Below are 19873 nucleotides of genomic sequence, written 5' to 3'. Positions count from 1 at the left end.
ATTAATAGTAAGACTATAAATATGAAAATCTGAATAGAGTGAACAAAATAAGTCATAAATTTAAGAAACAAGAGTTGACTTAGCTCTCCAGTATCTTACATATTTGATATCTGAGACTTTAACTGCTTTGTATAACTTAGTTACTTCTTAGTAAAGAGTATATTTCTGCCTTACTATAAAAAGTAATGTGTTCTTTCTGCTTTCTGTAGAATATTTTAAATTGCTAGGACTTCTGTTAATCAGATCAGCAAAATTGTTAAAAACAACAAATAATGCTATGTGACATATAATTCTCATCTTATTAAAGTATTGCAAAGCACTGTTTAGACTGTTTAGTAAGGAATTATCATACAAAAAGTGAAAGGAAACTGGGAACTCAGCTAAGGAAGCATAAAAGTCACTTTTGTTCTAAGAGCAATGGTATACTGGCTTGTGAAAGCCAATTGTTCAATTTGTAAAAATTTGAAAAATAATTGTTAAACATAGCCTTTAATAAGAATGAAATTATATCAAAGTACAAGTAAATAAATTATATTTAAAATAGTAATATTTTAAAAGGTGATAAATATCGAAAATTCATCACTTCCTAGTTATCTTCTAAGATAACTGCTAAAATAATAAAACCTAGAATAATTGGCACTAATAGAAAGTACAAAATGAAGTAGATTTAAAAAGCTGAATCACCCAGGATTTCCCCCAACAAAAAAGCAAAACCAAAATTTATTAACAGATCTACAACAAAACTAAATGAAGGTATCCCTGTGAACCCAAAATACAAGCTGATGTAAACAGGCTATCAACAGCTACAAAACCCTATGATATTAGCATCTATACAAGGAGAAGTAGTAGGAGAAGCCCAAATGCCAACCAGTACTCACTAGAAAATGCAGTAGGACAATTTGAGAACAGTACCTGAAACTATAAGGCTTTTTTGCACAATCTGCATGTTAAGTCTAAGGGATCTGCAGTGCAATGTGAAGGGGCTGGAGCAGTCTAGGCCCTATGACACTCCTTTTCAGTTGAAAGCCCCACACTAAGGACAAACTGCTGGGAATAGAAGCAAATTGAATAGGATAGTGATAATAGGACTAAAGAATAAAGGCCCAGATTAATAGGGGTGAGTTTCCAGGAACAACTTCAGAAAACTCACAATGTATAAGGTCATATCTTTAAACAAAAGACAAAGTGCTCGAGCTGTGAAGTTAGAAAACCTATCTTGACTTATAACTCCTATCTAAAAGTTGAGAAAAACTAATTTCACATAAACAGAAAAGGATCTAGAATGAATCCCATGGAAACCTATTGAAAAATGAAAATAAGGATCAGAATAATATCTCCAATGAACGCATGCCAGAAAGATATACCCACAAAACAAATGGAACTAGTATTTAAAAAGAAAGAAAGGCCATGCGTGGTGGCTCACGCCTGTAATCCTAGCACTCTGGGAGGCCGAGGTGGGTGGATTGCTCAAGGTCAGGAGTTCAAAACCAGCCTGAGCGAGACCCCGTCTCTACCATAAAAAAATAGAAATAAATTAATTGGTCAACTAATATATATATATATATATTTATATTTATATGTATATATATATATATATATATATATATATATATATATATATAAATCAGCCGGGCATGGTGGCTTGTGCCTGTAGTCCCAGCTACTCAGGAGGCTGAGGCAGGATCATCGCTTGAGCCCAGGAGTTTGAGGTTGCTGTGAGCTAGGCTGACGCCAGGGCACTCACTCTAGCCTAGGCAAGAAAGCGAGACTCTGTCTCAAAAAAAATAAAATAAAATAAAATAAAAAGAAAGAAAGAAACGGGGTCTCATTCTGTTGCCCAGGCCGAAGTGCAGTGACACAATCATTGCTCACTGCAGCCCCGAACTCCTGAGTTCAAGCAATCCTCTGCCTCACCCTCCTGAGTAGCTAGGACTAGCAACTAGCTACGCAGCACACGCCACAACATCCAGATAATTTTTTTGTAATTATTTTTTGTAGAGACAGGTATTGCTGTGTTGTCTAGGCTAGTAGTCTCAAACTCCTGAACTCAAGTGATTCTCTCGCCTTGGTCTCCCAAAGTGCTGGGATTACAGGCATGAACCACTGTGCCTGGCTATGAAACTAATATATTAAACTAATGTTTCAAAACAAGTTAAAGAAAAATGATAGAATATATGAAAGAATAACATTAATGAGTTGATAGAACTCAGAAAATTATAGAAATAAAGATATTATTTCAAAAACTAAATTTAACTAGAAGAAATGCAGTATTTCCCTAAACCAAGTAGATGAAAGGAGGAAATTTTTATTTTAATCAGAAAAGAAGAGATCTTTTCCTTTCCACATTCTGATCAATTTAGTCCTAAAACCATTAGGCAGAGCAGAGCAAGGTAGTTGTCTACACTTTCAGGCTGGAGAGGTTAAGAAGAGCTATGGTAGCCTGTTGGACTTAACCATAGGATGACTTCTTTGCAAGGTCCTGGTGAGGAGTTGGAGCCTGAGCTTAATCAGGACACATAGAGGACTGGTCAGGGCCCAGTCAGGAAAGTGAACAGGTGATCAAATTGAGATTGATCAAATGAATATATATGTTAAGTTAATGTCATTCATGATTTTTACTTTTAGAGAAGAAAGTTGTAAATATGGAAAGGAAGAAAACAAAATATAAATCTTATAATATTGGGTTAGAATTGGAGAAATTGTTATGAAGTCATGGTTTTCAATTAATATAGATGTGTGTATATGTGCGTGCATGCATATATTTATTTATTTATGCCTGCTCTGCACTCTGAAACAGCCTGGGTTCAGTGTCAACCCAGTAGCAAAGAGCATATCTAGAACCCAGATCTCGCTTTCTAAAAACTATTCCCCACTAAAATTACTAAGGCTTTTTGGACAACTGGCTGGTTCCCTAGGGGTCAGGCAGAGAAAATACTAGAATATTCTGTAATATCCTGTACCAGAAAGCAAAGACATACTCAAGGAATGATGGAGACCTGTCAAGTGCTCACAGAGTCCAACTTAAAGGGCTTTCCACTGGCTAAATGAGGAACAATTTCAGCATAAAATTGGTGATGATGATAACAGATTATAACCTAGTGAATATATTTAGGAAATCATGAATTCTTACTAATATAAATAAATGAATGAATTGAAAGTTCTATGAGAATGAAGAAATGTACACTGTTTCAATAACTTATTTGTAACAGGAAAAACTAATTTTACAGTAGAGAAACCTGGTGGACACAACCACCATCAAGTGATCAAAGTTAATAACATTAGTAATGGAACAAATCAAAATTATGTACCACCTGATAGGGTACATTGGGAAGAATATAACATCTCTTCTGTGACATTCCTGCCAAATTTGCATAACTTGAATCTAATCATGTGGACACTTCAGACAAACCCAAGTTGAGAGAGAGTCTGCAAGATAACGTGTGCTTTTCAGTAATATCAAGATCACAAAGCCAAGGAAACTGTTAATGATTGAAAGAGACTAAACAGATATGACAACTAGATGCAACATATGATTTTGAACTGGATCCTTTTTCTACAAAGGACATTATTAGTGAAACTTAAGTGGGATCTGAGCATTAAATAGTAGTAATGCATTAATATTACTTTCCTTATTTTGATAGTTTTGTGATTATATAGGAAAATATTTGTAGGAAATTACACAGAAGTATTCAGGGGTAAAGAAAGGAAGTTACTCGCAAATGGTTCAGGAAAAAACAAAGTTTGTGATTGTTTCAGTCTTTAAAAAAATTAAGAAAGAAAGAAAGGCTTTGAAAGTGACAGATATTGAAGGTAGGCCAAGAATATTCAATGCACATAATAGGAGTTCCCTAGGAAGAAAACCAAAACAATGCTAGAAATATATAAATAGAGAAACTTTTATAAAGTTAAAAAAAATTTTCAAACTATGTATCAAAAGGACATTCATGTATCTAAGATGATAGCCAGTACTGATAAATATAATAAAATTATTGGAATTTAAAGAAAAAAATTGTAAAATTCTACACATCCACCCTAACAAAAAACCCTTTAAAGGAAAGAAAATTAGTTTGTTGTCAGAATTTCATCAGCAGTAGTTAAAAGGAGGCAGTGGAGTGAACATAGTCAAGACTAAAACAAAGAAACTGAATCAAACAGACATTCACATAGAAAGGCCACAATGAAATGTATCAACAAAGATTTAGGGTGATATTGTTTGTATAAACACTTCTGAAGACAGAACAACCTTCAGACATCCAAAATGATGGGAGAGATACTGACATAAAGGCTAGCATTAGCATTAATTAAGATGTTTATAAGGAAGAAAGTATAATATGAGAAGCCTGTATGCTCTGCCAATTTTGATAAAGTATCATTATCAGAAAATGGGAGAATTTGAAGATAATATGAAAATAGAATAGGCTTACTAATTGCTTTAAAGCTTTTAATTGGATATAAATGTATAATATTTCAAATCTGATCTGGAGAGATTGCTTATAGTAGGGGACTGAGGACCAAAAGACAAACAAAAGGTTGCAATTAGAAGAAAAATACAAATCTTCCTAAAGTTTTATACACACACATGCATGCATACACTTAAAGGAACAAATAGATCATATTGTAAGATTGTGTTCTAGTTACTCTTGTTTTGTAACACACTACCCCAAAGCTTAGTGGATTAAAACAACCATTTTATGGATTCTGTAGGTTAGGAATTCAGGCAGGATTTTGGCTGGATGGTTCTGTTCCCTGTGGCATCAACTGAGGTCATTTAGTGGGGCTCAGCTGTTGCATTAGCTGCTTTGGGGTTTTAATATGGCTTCACTTCCCTTGTCATGCTTTGGTGGTACTAGCTGGAAGTTTGGGCTCAGAGCACTATCATGTGACCTCTGCAATATGGTTGTTTTAGAATTGTCAGACTTGTTATGTGGTGTCTGGCTTTCCCCTGAACAAGCGTTATGAAAGAATCAGGCAGAATCTTCATGTCCTCTCCAATCCAACCTTGAAAAATCATACAGGATTACTTCTACCACATTTTCTTGCTTAAAAATGAATGAAAAGACTAGCCCAGATTCAAGCAGAGAAGAATTAGACTTCACCTCTTAATGGGGGAATGGCAAGGTCACATTGTACAAGAGCATGTGGGATACGAGTATTTGGAAGATATAATCTTCCATGGAAGATTTAATCTGGAAGATATAATCTGCCATGGGTTATTTATGTAAAAGATGTGAATAAATATAACACAAATGGTAAGAATAGAACTGAGATCAAACAGTTTCAATCATCAAAAGTTAACTCACAAAAACAATTTTCAGATTTGCTAATAAAGCAAAATCTAACCCAGTACAGTATTTAAGAGACATACCTACAACACAAGGTAAAAGTTAAAAACAAAAGGACTACATAGCTATAAAAAAAGAATGAGGGACAACTGTATATATTACTATGGAGTGAGTGACCATCTAGATATACTTAAGTAAAAAAAGTAGAGAAATATTTGTTACTGTTTTAGAACAAGGAGAAATGTGTGTGTTTGTATATACATACACATAAATAATATATACATTTATAAAATTATAGAATATATGTAAATATATTTGCATGTATGTGTGTATCTACTTATTGTTAAAAATAGAAGAATAAGCCTTTCTTTAAATGTTCACGTATAAGAACCAAGATGGAATAGGATGAGAAAAAGAGATAGAGTCTGGACTTTTTTTTAATATCTTTATTTTATAGATTTGACTGTGGAACTATTTTACCTACATATAAAAACAATGAAAAATTTAGAAGGCAGCCCCTAAAAATTGAAGTTGAAAATAAACAGCAAATGAATATAAATGTGTTATCCATTTGACAACATTAATACCCAGGGAGAAACTATTCCAAAAGACTTTAAAACAGTAATTCAGCCTACAATCCCCAGTGGATTTATACCCTAATGATAAAAAAACTAAAATAGTTAACTGTTTTCAGTATTCATGCCATGGTGGTAATGTTGGTGTTGTAATTCACTGTTGTGAATGTAATATTGGATAAAACAAGTCATTATCTGATATTCTAATTCTGTTATTCCCAGTATCTTGAGATAGAATTCTTCATATGCAAGACAGCAGATACAAATGTAAGATAGAGATATGTAAAAACCCAGTGGTCCTAGTTTTTAATTAGAAGAACTAGTATAAACTCATGATATTCTTTATATTTTTATCTATTTCTCCATTCATCAATCTGTATCTTTGCCGTATCTACACATACTATATAAAGACTTGCTGTGGATTGACAATTATTGAATTATAATGGATATACTAATAAATCTAATACTTTTATTTTAAATTTTTATTGTTTTTAAAAAGAGACTAAAAGAATATTTTATTAGATATTAATGTGAGCTTTTAAATGTTTCTGAGCTTTTTAGTGAGTTGTTGCTTCAATTAATCTTGGTATCCATAAAACAAACTTGATAACATGGTGAAAAGAAGAGTAACTCAACAGTAATCATATTTGCTCTTACTCTGTTTTTCTTAAACTACACAAATGCCCAGATAAGTTGTTTGCTATAAGACAGGCTTTATAAGAAAATCAGATTTGATATGACCTAGTTATAAAAGAATTTATTACAAATAGATCCAAATATATTTAATATAAGTATATATAACCATGTAATGGCAGTATTTTTGAAAAAGTATCTAAGTTTTTCATTATTAATAGATTTAGTAGTTTTTAACATAATGTTTAAAATAGTCCATCTTCAAAATCAAGCTCGTTTTGTATAAAAATGTTTTAAATAAAATATTTATAAATATTATTTCAGATTGCTTTCTGTATTATTTTGGCAGTTTATAAATTATAAAATGGGTTAAAATAGATTTAATTTCATTTATCAGTTAAGGCCTATTTTTCCATTGTTATTGACCCTGCACAAGTTCTATATTTAAGAATATAAGATTAACTGATTTTCTCAAAGGAAAAAAGTCTGTAATCAAAGCACCTAGTATACTAAATATTATAAGCTTCTTTTTAAAATATAAAATTTAAAACAAATCCTGATTTTTTAAAATGTACACTTTAAGAACTTTAAAATAGCACATGGGAATATTCTAATTTTTGTTTCATTTAGGTTAATTTTTTAATTTTCATATTGGACAAAATCTTATACTAATGACTGTTTTAAAGTTCTAAGCATATTTAATCAATTATAAGACTATTTACATATTTAACACTTTATCTTTAAGTAACTTATTTTTTGAGAGTATAAAATATAAATTCATTTCTCTCTTTCTTCCCTCAGAATACAGTCGTTTTGAAGCTAAAATACATGACTTACGGGAGCAGATGATGAATAGTAGTATTAGTTCAGGGTCAGGTTCTCTTCGAACTAGCCAGAAGCGATCCCTCTATGTCAGGTAAATGTTTTTACTTCTAATTATGGCAGCTCTTTATTATCTATGTGTACAAATTCTTTCAGATTTTTTACTATGACTTACTTAGTTTTACTATAGAAAAATATATTATAAATTACTGAAATGGTTTTTTTTCTGATTGGCTCCATGGTATTATGGCTTTTAAGAATTAAAATATTATATAATTTTATCAATGAAAGTTATGTAATCCCTTGCATAATAATGTTATGATAAAGAAATTTCTGGTTCTATAGACCAGAAATTTTTCTAGATTGATGTTTTCATGGTGACTAGAAGCTTACTATGTCGTATCATCCAACACTTAGATTTACTTGTATTCTTTTATAATAACATTCTCCATTTGAGTAATATTTAATTACCATGGCAGTTTCCATAATAGCAAAGGGAGTATATGTAAATAATAGCTTAAAATGTGAATAGACTCAGTAAAGAATACATATGCGAGAAATTTCTACATGTATTTTTTAAACACTTGGTAGAAAACAAATGTTTTTTTTCTATAAGGTATAAGATTACTGTAGCAACATAGATCTATTAATAATATTAAACAGATATTAGTATATAAACCTTTTTTATTTCATTGGCTAATAAGACTTAATGTAGAAATCTCATTTGTATTCTGTGTATTTTTAGCAACACTTTGAAAACTTTATTATACTGTTATTTTAATGTTAGTTAAGCACTACAAGTAATCTGAACTATTTATTAATTATTCTCTCATTCCTTCTGATCCTATTGAGGGACTTAATATGTTGCACTTATCCTGATGAGAGATGACATACATTACATAAATAGACATGTATCTTGTACATGTGTTTATATAAATATATCTGTATACAAGCACATATATACTTTATACATGTTTATATATGATATGATATGACTTACTGTCTCAAATTTTATTCTGATACATAATGAAAGGAAAATTTTCTCAGTTTTTTCTTTCATTCTATTCCTACCCCTTTTGTTTCTTTTACCCTAGCAATGATATGGGAATCTTAAATATATCAGATTTTTGTCTCCCTTCACCAATTTTTGCAATTTTACTAAACCCTTGTGTTCCAAAGTCATTAAAAGTATTTTATATACACAAGTCATAGAAAAAAGAAAAACATAGATTTTTCTTTATATTCTTTTTTCATTTTCTTCTTTTTGCTTATCTATATTTTCTAATTTTAGTGTAATTAATAGTTGTTGCCTAGGCCGGGCGCGGTGGCTCACGCCTGTAATCCTAGCACTCTGGGAGGCCGAGGCGGGCGGATTGCTCAAGGTCAGGAGTTCAAAACCAGCCTGAGCGAGACCCCGTCTCTACCATAAAAATAGAAAGAAATTAATTGGCCAACTAATATATATAATATAAAAATCAGCCAGGCATGGTGGCTCGTGCCTGTAGTCCCAGCTACTCGGGAGGCTGAGGCAGGAGGATCGCTTGAGCCCAGGAGTTTGAGGTTGCTGTGAGCTAGGCTGACGCCACGGCACTCACTCTAGCCTGGGCAACAAAGCGAGACTCTGTCTCAAAAAAAAAAAAAAAAAATAGTTGTTGCCTTTTATTTGTGATTGATTAAATACAAAGGCTTAAAAAGCAAAACATACTAGGTTACACCTGTTTCAGGTACATTTAATGAATCATCTTCACTTTTTGTTATTAACTTTTGTTTTTAGAGAATACTCTAGTTTTTAAAATCATATATTATCAAAAGGTTTATAATGAAAAATAACTGTCACTTCCCACCAAACCCCAGTTTTCATTCTCTAGAAACAATCACCCTCCATCTTCCTAGCAAACTCCATTGTCTTTTACCTCCATATCTCTAAATAACCTGCATATACTGCTGTTTTCTACTTTACCAACTTTAAACATTACTAACTTACTACCACGATAGGAGAGAATTTTTCTTTCTGGTACCAAAGCACTCATTCTGCCTCTTCCCCTATGATTTAAACATAGCCCTATCTCTGTTATTTAAAATTAGTAGCATTTAGAGTCATGTGACTATATAATAGCTGCCAATGCTCAATAAAGTATTAATAGTACCCTTTGACCATGACTTCTTTTTTCTGCAACTCTTCATTTTTCCTGGACTTAATGATTGTCTCACTTTTTTTTTTTTTTTTTTTTTTTTTGAGACAGAGTCTCACTCTGTTGTCCAGGCTTGAGTGCTATGGCATCAGCCTAGCTCGCAGCAACTTCAAGCAATCCTCCTGGCTCAGCCTCCAAAGTAGCTGGGACTACAGGCACATACCACCACGCCCAGCTAATTTTTTCCATTTTTGGTAGAAATGGGGTCTCACTCTTGTTCAGGCCGGTGTTGAACTCTATTGACCTCAAGCAGTCCTCCCACCTCGGCCTCCCAGCATGCTAGGATTCCAGGTGTGAGCCACTTTGCCTGGTCACAATTGTCTCACATTTTTATTTGCTTCCCAACTTTTAAGAACCTAATTCTTCAAGTATAACTCAAGGGGAAGAATTTCTTGATGGCTAAATGAATGAACTAGTAGTTAATAGTTTCCGTATACTTATTATTAAATGTCTTCTTATATGTTCCAGTAGCCTCTCTAGAGTTTTTCACATGATAAAAGCATATGGTCTCATATATGGTCTATCAATTCATATTTTTTCCATCTTTATGCTGCAGTCTAGACTAGATGGGACTTCCCTTTGCCATTATTCTATTTCCTTTGACTATCCACTGTGTCATATTCTGTTACCTAGATGCCACATTTTCATCTTTCTCAATTTACTTTTATTTTGCTAGAGCACATCTTCCAATAAATTCCTGGAGAAAAGGGTATGTGGAGGGGGCTACATTTGAGTCTTAGCATGTCTGAAATGACTATTTCTGATTTTTTCCTGATAGAGAATTTGGGATGTGGAGGGAGGGGATGATAAATATCCTATTTTATTTTCCAAGAGCTCCTTCTTGTTATCGGATTGTTTCCTTTTTTTATTATCTTCTTTATATTTTGTGGACATACCCATTTTTCTCTGAAGTTTTCTTCTGTTTCTTATGTTCTTTGCTTTCTTTGGACAGTTAGCTTATTTTTGCTAGTTAGCTTATTTTCTTGGGTCTTTTTTCTTTAGTTTTTTATATGTAAGGTGTTCTTTAAATATCCAATGATCCTTTCCTTGTCTTTTATTCTTACAAATAGAGAATGAAGCTAATGGGTTTAACTAGAAGATAATGGGGGATGGGGGATAAACTGGCTCTTTCATTCCCTCTCATGACCCATGTCATTTTTTCTGTTGGTATAATTAAGTAGATCTAGAGAAGAATCTTTAATCTGCCAGCATTATAAACCAGGTTGCTAGAATTTCCATTTCATTATGTGGATTTCCTTCTCATCTCTTCAGCACCTTCCTCTTCCCCAGCAAATTTCGGAGTACAGTCCTCAAATTCAACTTCTCTGGAAACTAAACCTCTGGTCTTCTGTAGGATTGGGAATGGGAATAGGGACCTGGAGGGTATGTGCTATATATAAAGTGTTTATACTTTCTGTTATCAGTATTATAACTTATCCCTGCCTACCTTGGTACTGTATATACCTCTAATTCATGAGCATTTCTAAGATTCTTATGGAATAAAACTTGTTTCAGTGTCCCTCTCTTCAGGCACCCCAGGTAAAGCTTCCTTTATTCTGGTCAGTTTAGTTATCTCATCCAAAAATGTGTTCAAATCTTTCTTCTTCTGTTGTGTTCTCTCTTACGTATTTTTCTTTTTTTATTGCAACTTTAATTAGTTAGGATATGGAAGAAGTAGACATATCCTGCCACATAGCCAGCCTGCCATATTTACCCAGAAGTCTTGTGTTTATTTTTAGTCAACATGTTTTTAATTTCAAAAGTCAAAAAGGCTGCAGAAGACCACATACAGTATACCATTTTATAAAGCTCTGAAACCAAAAACATAGTATATGTGATAAAACCATACCAACAAAAAAACGGTAAGGGTCCTAGAAATAATGAACACTATGTTCAAAATGATGGTTACCTTTTATTGGTGGTTAACTCTCGATCTGAGGGAAGTGGGGTCAAGGGGAAAACACGTAGATGATTCTGAATTATTGATAAATGATAAAAGTTTTGTGTGTCATCTTAGATTGGATAGTAGGTTAACAGGTGTTTATTGTATCTTATGATTAATAACCCACATATATATTCTATTGGTTCCTTTTTTATGAATCAAATATATTAAAAGATAAAGCTAAATAAGGAGTAGACATTGTGGGTGATTTCTTTTGTCCATTGTTCATCAATAATATATTATTAATACTTTTGTGATTCAAAAGATGAATTTATGATAATATAAATGTTGAGATAGTATTTTCCCTTTTCTGAATGTCTTAACATTTGTACTACCTGTTAAGTTACTTTATTTTTTATTTTGTATTATACTTATTTATACCCTCATCTTCTATACATTTTAATGTGTGTTTAAGTGAGTCTTCCCACTTTAGATTCCCACCTACTTCCTTCACATCTTAGCTCCTGAAAAGATTTGAAAGAACATATTAGAAAACTATTAACTACTAGTTCATTCATTTAGCCATCAAGAAATTCTTCCTCTTGAGTTTTACTTCAAGAATTAGGTTCTTAAAAGTTGGGTAGCATGAAAAAGAATATGATTTGCCTGCTGATTTCCAGGTGCCAAATTAGAACAAAAAATGAATAAATTGTATTATAAATATATAAATAAATATTATAAATATAATTTCTGGGATCCTTTCCTGTACCCTTGAGAGAGCTTATTTGGAGTTAAAAATGTAATTTATTTAAATGTTGTACATTAATTAATCAAGTAGTAAATAATATTTTCTCTTTATCAGATTTTTAAAATATTCTTAACATATTATAATTACCATATTAAATTAATATTTTTTTCCAAAATATTTGGCAGCTAATAAAGTCATCTGTCATTAGTTTTCATCATTGTTATTCACACTGGAAACCCTCTTAACTCTAACTTTTGTGAACAAATGGAAGGAAGAATTAATTGTCAGAATAATCACTATGTTGATCTAGTCTTATAATCTACAACTAATCAAATTTATCAGGAATTTTTTTTTCCCAAGTATGTCTAGTCAAAGTAAAGAGAATAATATCTCTTAATGTTTACTTTTTATTTATTAATTTAGAACAACTCTCTAGATTTGTCTTTGTGTTAGAATTCGATATGGGTTGCCATTGGATTGTACTAACATTATTTAAATTTCTCTTACAATATTGAAAGAAATAGCTAAGATACCTAATAACAAACTAATTTCATAACATTGATTTTGCTATTTCTTTTTTGTCTAATTATCTTCTTGTATATAGAGCAAAATTAAACTATGCATTCTTTTGCCTACCATGGTATATTATCCAAATTACATACACTTTCAGAATCTTATGTTTATTTAATATTGATTACCAGCATTATAGCAACTAATTGTGGATTTTTTTTCTTCTGAATCTAGAGCCCTTTTTGATTATGACAAGACTAAAGACAGTGGCCTTCCCAGTCAGGGATTGAACTTCAAATTTGGAGATATCCTCCATGTCATCAATGCTTCTGATGACGAATGGTGGCAAGCCAGGCAGGTTACACCAGATGGTGAGAGTGATGAAGTTGGAGTGATTCCCAGTAAACGCAGGTAAATACATCTGTTTTTCTTACCACTTGAATGTAAGGTAGCATAAGTAATTGCTGTTCCTTTAAGTTTCTTTTACTGTGTCACAATATGGGTGGACCTGGAATATAGTACACTGAATGAAATAAGCCAGACACAGGGAGACAAATATTGTATGATCACACTTTTATGTAAAATCTAAAATAGTAAAACTCATATAGAGAGTAGAATCGTAATTATTAGGGGCTAGGAGGAAGGGGAAATGGGTAAATAAAAGATACCAAGTTTCAATTATGCAAGATGAGTAAGTTCTGAAGATCCAATGTATAACATAGTGATTATAGGTAATAGTTCTGTACATTGTACTAAGTGTTCTCACCACAAAAGAAATAAAAAAGATAACTAAGTAAGGTGATGGATATGTCAATTAGCTTGATTGTGGTGGTTATTTCACTGTGTGTGTGTGTGTGTATGTATATCAAATCAGCAAGTTGCACACTTTAAATATATATAATTAAAAATAATTACCAAGACAACTGAATAAATAAATAATAAATACATTTCTTTTACTGGAAGGTGATTTTATGCTTGACCAATCCACTGGTCACTCCTCTTTGCTTTTAGCCATTCATTTTAGTGATTCATTGGTGCCTACTTACAATCTAGTAGCAAGAGTTGTTAACTGCAGGCTGTCTTTGCAAAGGATGATCCCAGTTTAGAGAACCCCTTCTAAGATCTATGAAATGTTGAGTGTATCTACTTTTGTGGGAAAGATATTAAAATGGCAGTTCATAATTCTTCCAAGATAGCTTATTAATGAGATCTGATTCATCCAAATTATTGCCTAAAATTTCTTTAGAGCTTTTTAAAGCTTTAAGATGGCTAGCAAAAATGGTTAATGTGATAATAAAGTAATATTTATTATAGTTAGTTAATTCATCTTAGATCAAGCTTATGATGTAATAAACATGTTCTTTTCTTACTAATGAGTTGGATTTATACCTATTTGTTGGAGTTACTATAATTGATAAATACACCAAATCATATAACTATTTATAGACCTCTATAAATATTTGTGTAACTATAGAAGTTGAAGAGTAATATTATTAAAGTATTACCAAGATTTGTGATTATGGTTTCAGGATTTATAAATGTTGTTGAGGTAGATCCATATATTTAGCAAGATACAACTATTTTGTTAGATCTTATATTTGATGGCAAATCCTCGTTTATTAATAGCAGTGCAGCCCTCAGCATAATTTTTTTCCTATTGTAGAACGTAATCTGCTTTGAATTCTGAAATGCTTCCTCTATGTCTTGTTGAGTCAGTAGAAAGCTCATGTCCTAAATATCAAAGTCAGAGTTCCCAAAAAATTGTTTTAAAACAAATTGTCTGCAACCAGTAAGAAATACTGCTGACTTTTTTGGAGAGGTTTTTTTTTGTTTGTTTGTTTTATATAAAAATTCTATAAAATTGTGTTTTGAAGCAAGATGTAAGAGATATATTTTGAGACCTCTACCAATCCCCAAATCCATGAATAGCATTACAAAATATAATTTTACTCCTATAAAATACAATATGAAACCACAACTGATTATGCCATTTCATTCCTGAATATATTCAAAACTTACATTTTCTTGAATAGAACTATCTCTTTCTTAGAAAACTTCTTATACTAGCATAAGGAATTGTAATTCCTACAGTTCTTCACTTTTTTTTCAGGAACAGTATTTACAAATATACACAATTTCTTTATTTATAAAAATTTATGGAGTATATGTGAAATTTTGTTACATGTATATAATACGTAGTGACAAAGTCAGGGTAATTAGAGTGTCTATCACCAAGTACAGTACATTTTTAAGTATAGTCACCCTACTCTGCTATCAGATACTGAATTTATTCCTTCTATCTAAATATATGTTTGTACCCGTTAACCCACTTCTCTTCATCCTTCTTCCTCCCTCCCCACTTACCCTTCTTCCCAGTCAATTTTTAGCTCCCACATATTGGTGAGAATGCAATATTTGTCTGTACCTGGCTTGTTTCACTTAAGATAATGACCTCCAGTTCTATCCATGTTGCCAGAACTGACATGATTTCATTTTTTCATGACTAAATAATATTCCCTTGTATATATATTCCACATTTTCTTTATCCATTCATGCGTTGATGAACACTTAGATTGATTGCATTTGCATGGAATATCTTTTTGTATCCCTTAACTTTCTGTCTATATGTCTTTATTGGTAAGGTGAGTTTCCTTTAAGTAGAGAATTTGTTTATTCAGGGTTATTATTGATAATGTGAGGTTCTGTTCCTGTTATGTTGTTAATTGTCTTCTCATTGTTTTATATGTTCTTTATTTCTTTCTTTTTCTCTTATTGTCTATCATTATGGTTTGGTGGATTCCTGTAGTGATACCATTTGAGTCCTTTCTCTTCCTCCTTTGTGTGATTGCTTTACCAATGAGTTTTGTACTTTCATATGTTTTCATGATGGTAAATGTCATCCTTTAGCTTCCAGGCCAAGTACTCCCTTGAGTATTTCTTGTAGGGCTGGTCTAGTATTAGCAAATTCCCTTAACATTAGCTTGTCTGGGAAAGACTTTATTTCTCCCTCATTTTGAAGTAAAATTTTGTTGGATCGAGTGTTCTTGGCTCACAGGTTTTCTTTGTTTGTTTGTTTCTTTTCAGCATTTTGAATATATCATTCCATTCTCTTCTGGCTTATAAGGTTTCTGCTGAGAAGTCTGTTAGTCTAATGGGGTTTCCTTTATAGGTGACCAGATGCTTTTCCTTGATGTGTTTAGGATTCACTCTTTGACTTTAGATAGTCTGTCTATAATGTAGTCTGGAGAAGATCTTTTTGCATTGTATCTGCCTGGGTATCGATGATCATCCTGTATCTGGATGTCTAAATCTCTTGCTAGACTTCTGAGTTTTTCACCTATTATTTCATTCAATAGGTTTTCTAATCCTTTCATTCTCTGTCCTCAGGGATACTGATAATTTGAATATTTAGTCACTTTATGACTTTATGAAGGCTTTGCTCATTCTCTTTTTTTTTTTTTTTTTGAGACAAGATCTCACTCTGTTGCCCAGGCTAGAGTTCAATGGTATGATCATAGCTCATAGCAACCTCAATCTCCTGGGCTCAAGTGATCCTCTGGCCTCAGCCTCCCAAATAGCTGGGACTACAGGCATACATCACTACACTCAGCTATTTTTTCTATTTTGTTGTAGAGACAGGGTCTCACTATGTTGCTCAGACTGTGCTCATTCTTTTTTCTTTACTTTTGTCTGATTGGATTATTTCAAAGGACATGTCATTAAGTTCTGAGATTCTTCTGCTTGATCTAGTCTAGGCATCCTCAAACTATGGCCCTTTAGGCCACATGCCGCCCGCCTAGGACATTTATCTGGCCTGCCGGGTGTTTTTGCCGCAGCTGCCTGTCCTGCTTAGCAGCTGACTCATCTTGGCCCACAGTGCACACTGTCCAACGGTCTGAGGGATAGTGAACTGGCCCCCTGTTTAAAAAGTTTGAGGACCCCTGATCTAGTCTGTTGTTGAAGCTTTTGAATATATTTCATTCAATGACTTCTTCAGTTCCAAAATTTCTAATTTTTTTTAAATATCTCTTTGATAAATTTCACATTCATATCCTGAGTTGCTTTTCTGATTTCTGTGTATTGCTTTTCAGAATTCTCTTGATTCTCACTGAGCTTTTTGTTTTTTGTTTTTTGTTTTGAGACAGAGTCTCACTCTGTTGCCCAGGCTAGAGTGAGTGCCATGGTGTCAGCCTAGCTCACAGCAACCTCAAACTCCTGGGCTCAAACCATCCTCCTGCTTCAGCCTCCTGAGTAGCTGGGACTACAGGCATGTGCCACCATGCCTGGCTAGTTTTTTCTATATATATTAGTTAGCCAATTAATTTCTTTCTATTTATAGTAGAGACAGGGTCTCACTCTTGCTCAGGCTGGTTTCGAACTCCTGACCTCGAGCAATCTGCCCGCCTCAGCCTCCCAGAGTGCTTGGATTACAGGCATGAGCCACCACGCCTGGCCACACTGAGCTTTTTTTAAAATCAGTATTTTGAATGCTTCATTCAGAATTTCATGAATTTCTTTTTGATTGGGATCTGTTGCTGGAGAATTATTGTGTTCCTTTGATGACATCGTGTTTCTTTGCTTTTTCATGTTTCCTTTGTCATCACATTGATATGTATACATCTGGATGTAACAGTTGCTTCTTCCAATTTTTTGAAATTGCTTTTCTAAGTGAGGATTTTTTCCTGAAGACGTATATAAGTTGTTTGGGTATGGTGTTTTGGCTTTGATTTTGGTTACCTGCAGTGGTGTGATCTCTCTATGATTTCTTGAGCTATAAACAGTGTGAGTGGTATCTGTGATTTCCTCAGTGGCTTAGGTGGAGGCTGTGGGAAGTTTTGCTGAGGACTAGGATGCTTTGGGCCCCAAAGGTGGCAGCAGTGGGTTGTTCATGCCTGTTCTTGGGCATCAGAGCAGCTTTTGTTGGCACCAGTATTAGTGGGTCCAGGAGGGCCAATTCTTGGGCCCCCTGGTGGGTTGCTCAGATTCTGGTAGTGGCAGCAGTGGCCCAAGCATATGAACAGTTTCTCAGACCCCAGGACAGCTAATGCGATGCAGGCAACTGAAGTGGCAGTGGTGGAACAACCTACTGGAGACCAAGCAGTCCATACTGGTGGTGTTGGCAGCAACAGGGGACTGGTTCATTGGTGGCATGTGTGGGTGTCTGCCAGCTGTGGTAGTATTGGCAGATTGGGTCAGCCCAATCTCTGACCTAGAAGGAGTTATCAGGTGCCATTGGTAGTGGACTAGACAAGGCGATTTTGAAGCTGACAGACTCATCTTCAGGCCCCCCAAGAGTATGTTATGGTGCTGGCTGTCATAGGCAGGGGTGGGGTAGTCCCCAGGTTGCCGGTAGAATGCTTAGGTGTAGGCAGTAACAGCCTGCACTCCAGGCTTCCATCAGGGAAGGTAGGCGCCCCTCTCAGCTGGAGAAGCATAGGCAGATCTCTGGGGAGTACAGTTTGCTCTCACCTTGGTAGCGGCAGCAATGGGATTTGTCCCCAGGGTGTGTAGGAGTGCTTAGCCTTCCCTTCTTCCTTCTTGGCCTGGCAGCAACAGCAACATCAGTCCTACAAATAAACGAGATTTAAGTCACTGAACTAATTACTGAAGAAGATAATGATTAAAAAACAAAGTTGAGTTGTAAATTCTCACTAAATGCTAGTTTTGTGGTGCTCTCAATAAGTACCTAAGCAAGATTATAAATTATTCATATCATGGAGGCTCTGGAATAGTAAAAAAAAAACCATGTTTTAAATCTATGAATGCTAAGATTCTTCTGTACCCATAGTAAAACTGTGTAGCTAGATAATAAAAAATAAATAAAATGCATTTATTCATAGGCTGTTTTGGTAGTCTTTTCTGCTATATATGTTAACCTAAGTGACATGTTAAAATCAGAGGATTTATAAAAGCTTAATTTACATGAAATTTTGTAGGATTCATATTGATATTACAGTCTACATGAAAATTTGTTTTATTGTTATAGTTTTATATGCTTGCTTATTTTGGATAGGTAACACTTTTAAAAGGTTCAAATTCAAAAGATCTAAAAGCTGTACAAGCTCCCTCCATGAAATGAAGGCACTCATTTCACCTTCATAGGAACACGAAGGTTACCAGTTCCTTAAATAGCCCCCCAAAAATGCTTTACAAGTCTTATTTATACACTAAAACTGGTTGCTTTGTAAATTTATACATACGTGTCATTAGAGGTAAGCTTAATTTTTTTTATTTCCTACCTTTTTTTTTAAAGTTCCAGAGCTACAGAAAAGTACAAAACAATGTAGTACAGTGAACATCCGCATAATCTTCACCACTTTTATCAATTGTTAACATTTTACCACATTTGCTTTCTCTCTCCTAAGCTTAATTTTTAGCATGTGTGTTCCATGCTAAGCTAATATTTTTAAAATTTTTTTCAAATAGAAAACCTAGATAACTGCTAAACTCGGAAATGGTACTTCATAATACTTTCAATATAATTATGAAATTGAGTACATATATAAATATACACATGTGTATTATATTTTAAAAAATAACATTCTGTACGTTGACAGGGTTGAGAAGAAAGAACGAGCCCGGTTAAAAACGGTGAAATTCAATTCTAAAACAAGAGATAAAGGGGTGAGTATATGAAATCTCTTATTTCTGGAAATTAGTAATTGAGGATAATAGACCTTTTTGATAATTTTTGTTTGAGCTACATTATTAAAGTGAGAATTATTTTGCTGTAAGAATTAGTCATGATCAGTTCTTGCCATGATGCTTTACAATAGTAAACACTGAAGTAAGCATTTATTACATTTAAGCACCCTTTTTTATAGACTTTTCCAAATTATCAAAACTGTCATTTAATATATTCTTAAACATATTCTTTTGGTCAAGCTTAGTTTTATAAATAAAATGGATTAAACTTTCATTCAGATGTCCAATTAGAAACTTATGTTACCAGTGTTAATTTGTGTTAGGTAATTTAATAAATGACTCTTACAAGAAAATATCCACCCCCAAAAAATATTAACTTGAGTGATAATCTAAGTTTACAAGTTGTTGCAAGTGAATTGTTGAAAATTCCCTTATTCTTTCCCTACATTATTCCTGACATAATTTTTTGAGAAAATCTATGTTGTAAATGTTAAAATCAGTATGAATTTTTATTTGGAGAGAATAAGGAAAGTGCCACTCAAGAGGAGAAGTTTGTCGATGATCAAGAAATATATTGAAATTTT

The 19873-nt window shown here is 33.3% G+C and overlaps 1 protein-coding gene across 24 annotated transcripts in view; it reads left to right on the top strand.

Annotated features, from left to right (window-relative positions):
* The window catches only part of DLG1 (discs large MAGUK scaffold protein 1), a 280182-nt gene that overhangs the window by 217174 nt on the left and 43135 nt on the right, over window positions 1–19873 (top strand). For all 24 annotated transcript variants that reach the window (XM_076002734.1, XM_076002732.1, XM_076002729.1 and 21 more), the window contains 3 exons: window positions 7292–7406; window positions 12879–13055; window positions 19202–19268. In XM_076002734.1, the coding sequence (XP_075858849.1) occupies window positions 7292–7406; window positions 12879–13055; window positions 19202–19268 (359 nt within the window). The remainder of the gene's footprint in view (window positions 1–7291; window positions 7407–12878; window positions 13056–19201; window positions 19269–19873) is intronic.

Source organism: Microcebus murinus, chromosome 1, assembly GCF_040939455.1.
Source record: "Microcebus murinus isolate Inina chromosome 1, M.murinus_Inina_mat1.0, whole genome shotgun sequence".
Taxonomy (NCBI): domain Eukaryota; kingdom Metazoa; phylum Chordata; class Mammalia; order Primates; family Cheirogaleidae; genus Microcebus; species Microcebus murinus.
The sequence above is the reverse complement of the archived record's forward strand: the minus strand, read 5'-3'. Positions and strand labels throughout refer to the sequence as shown.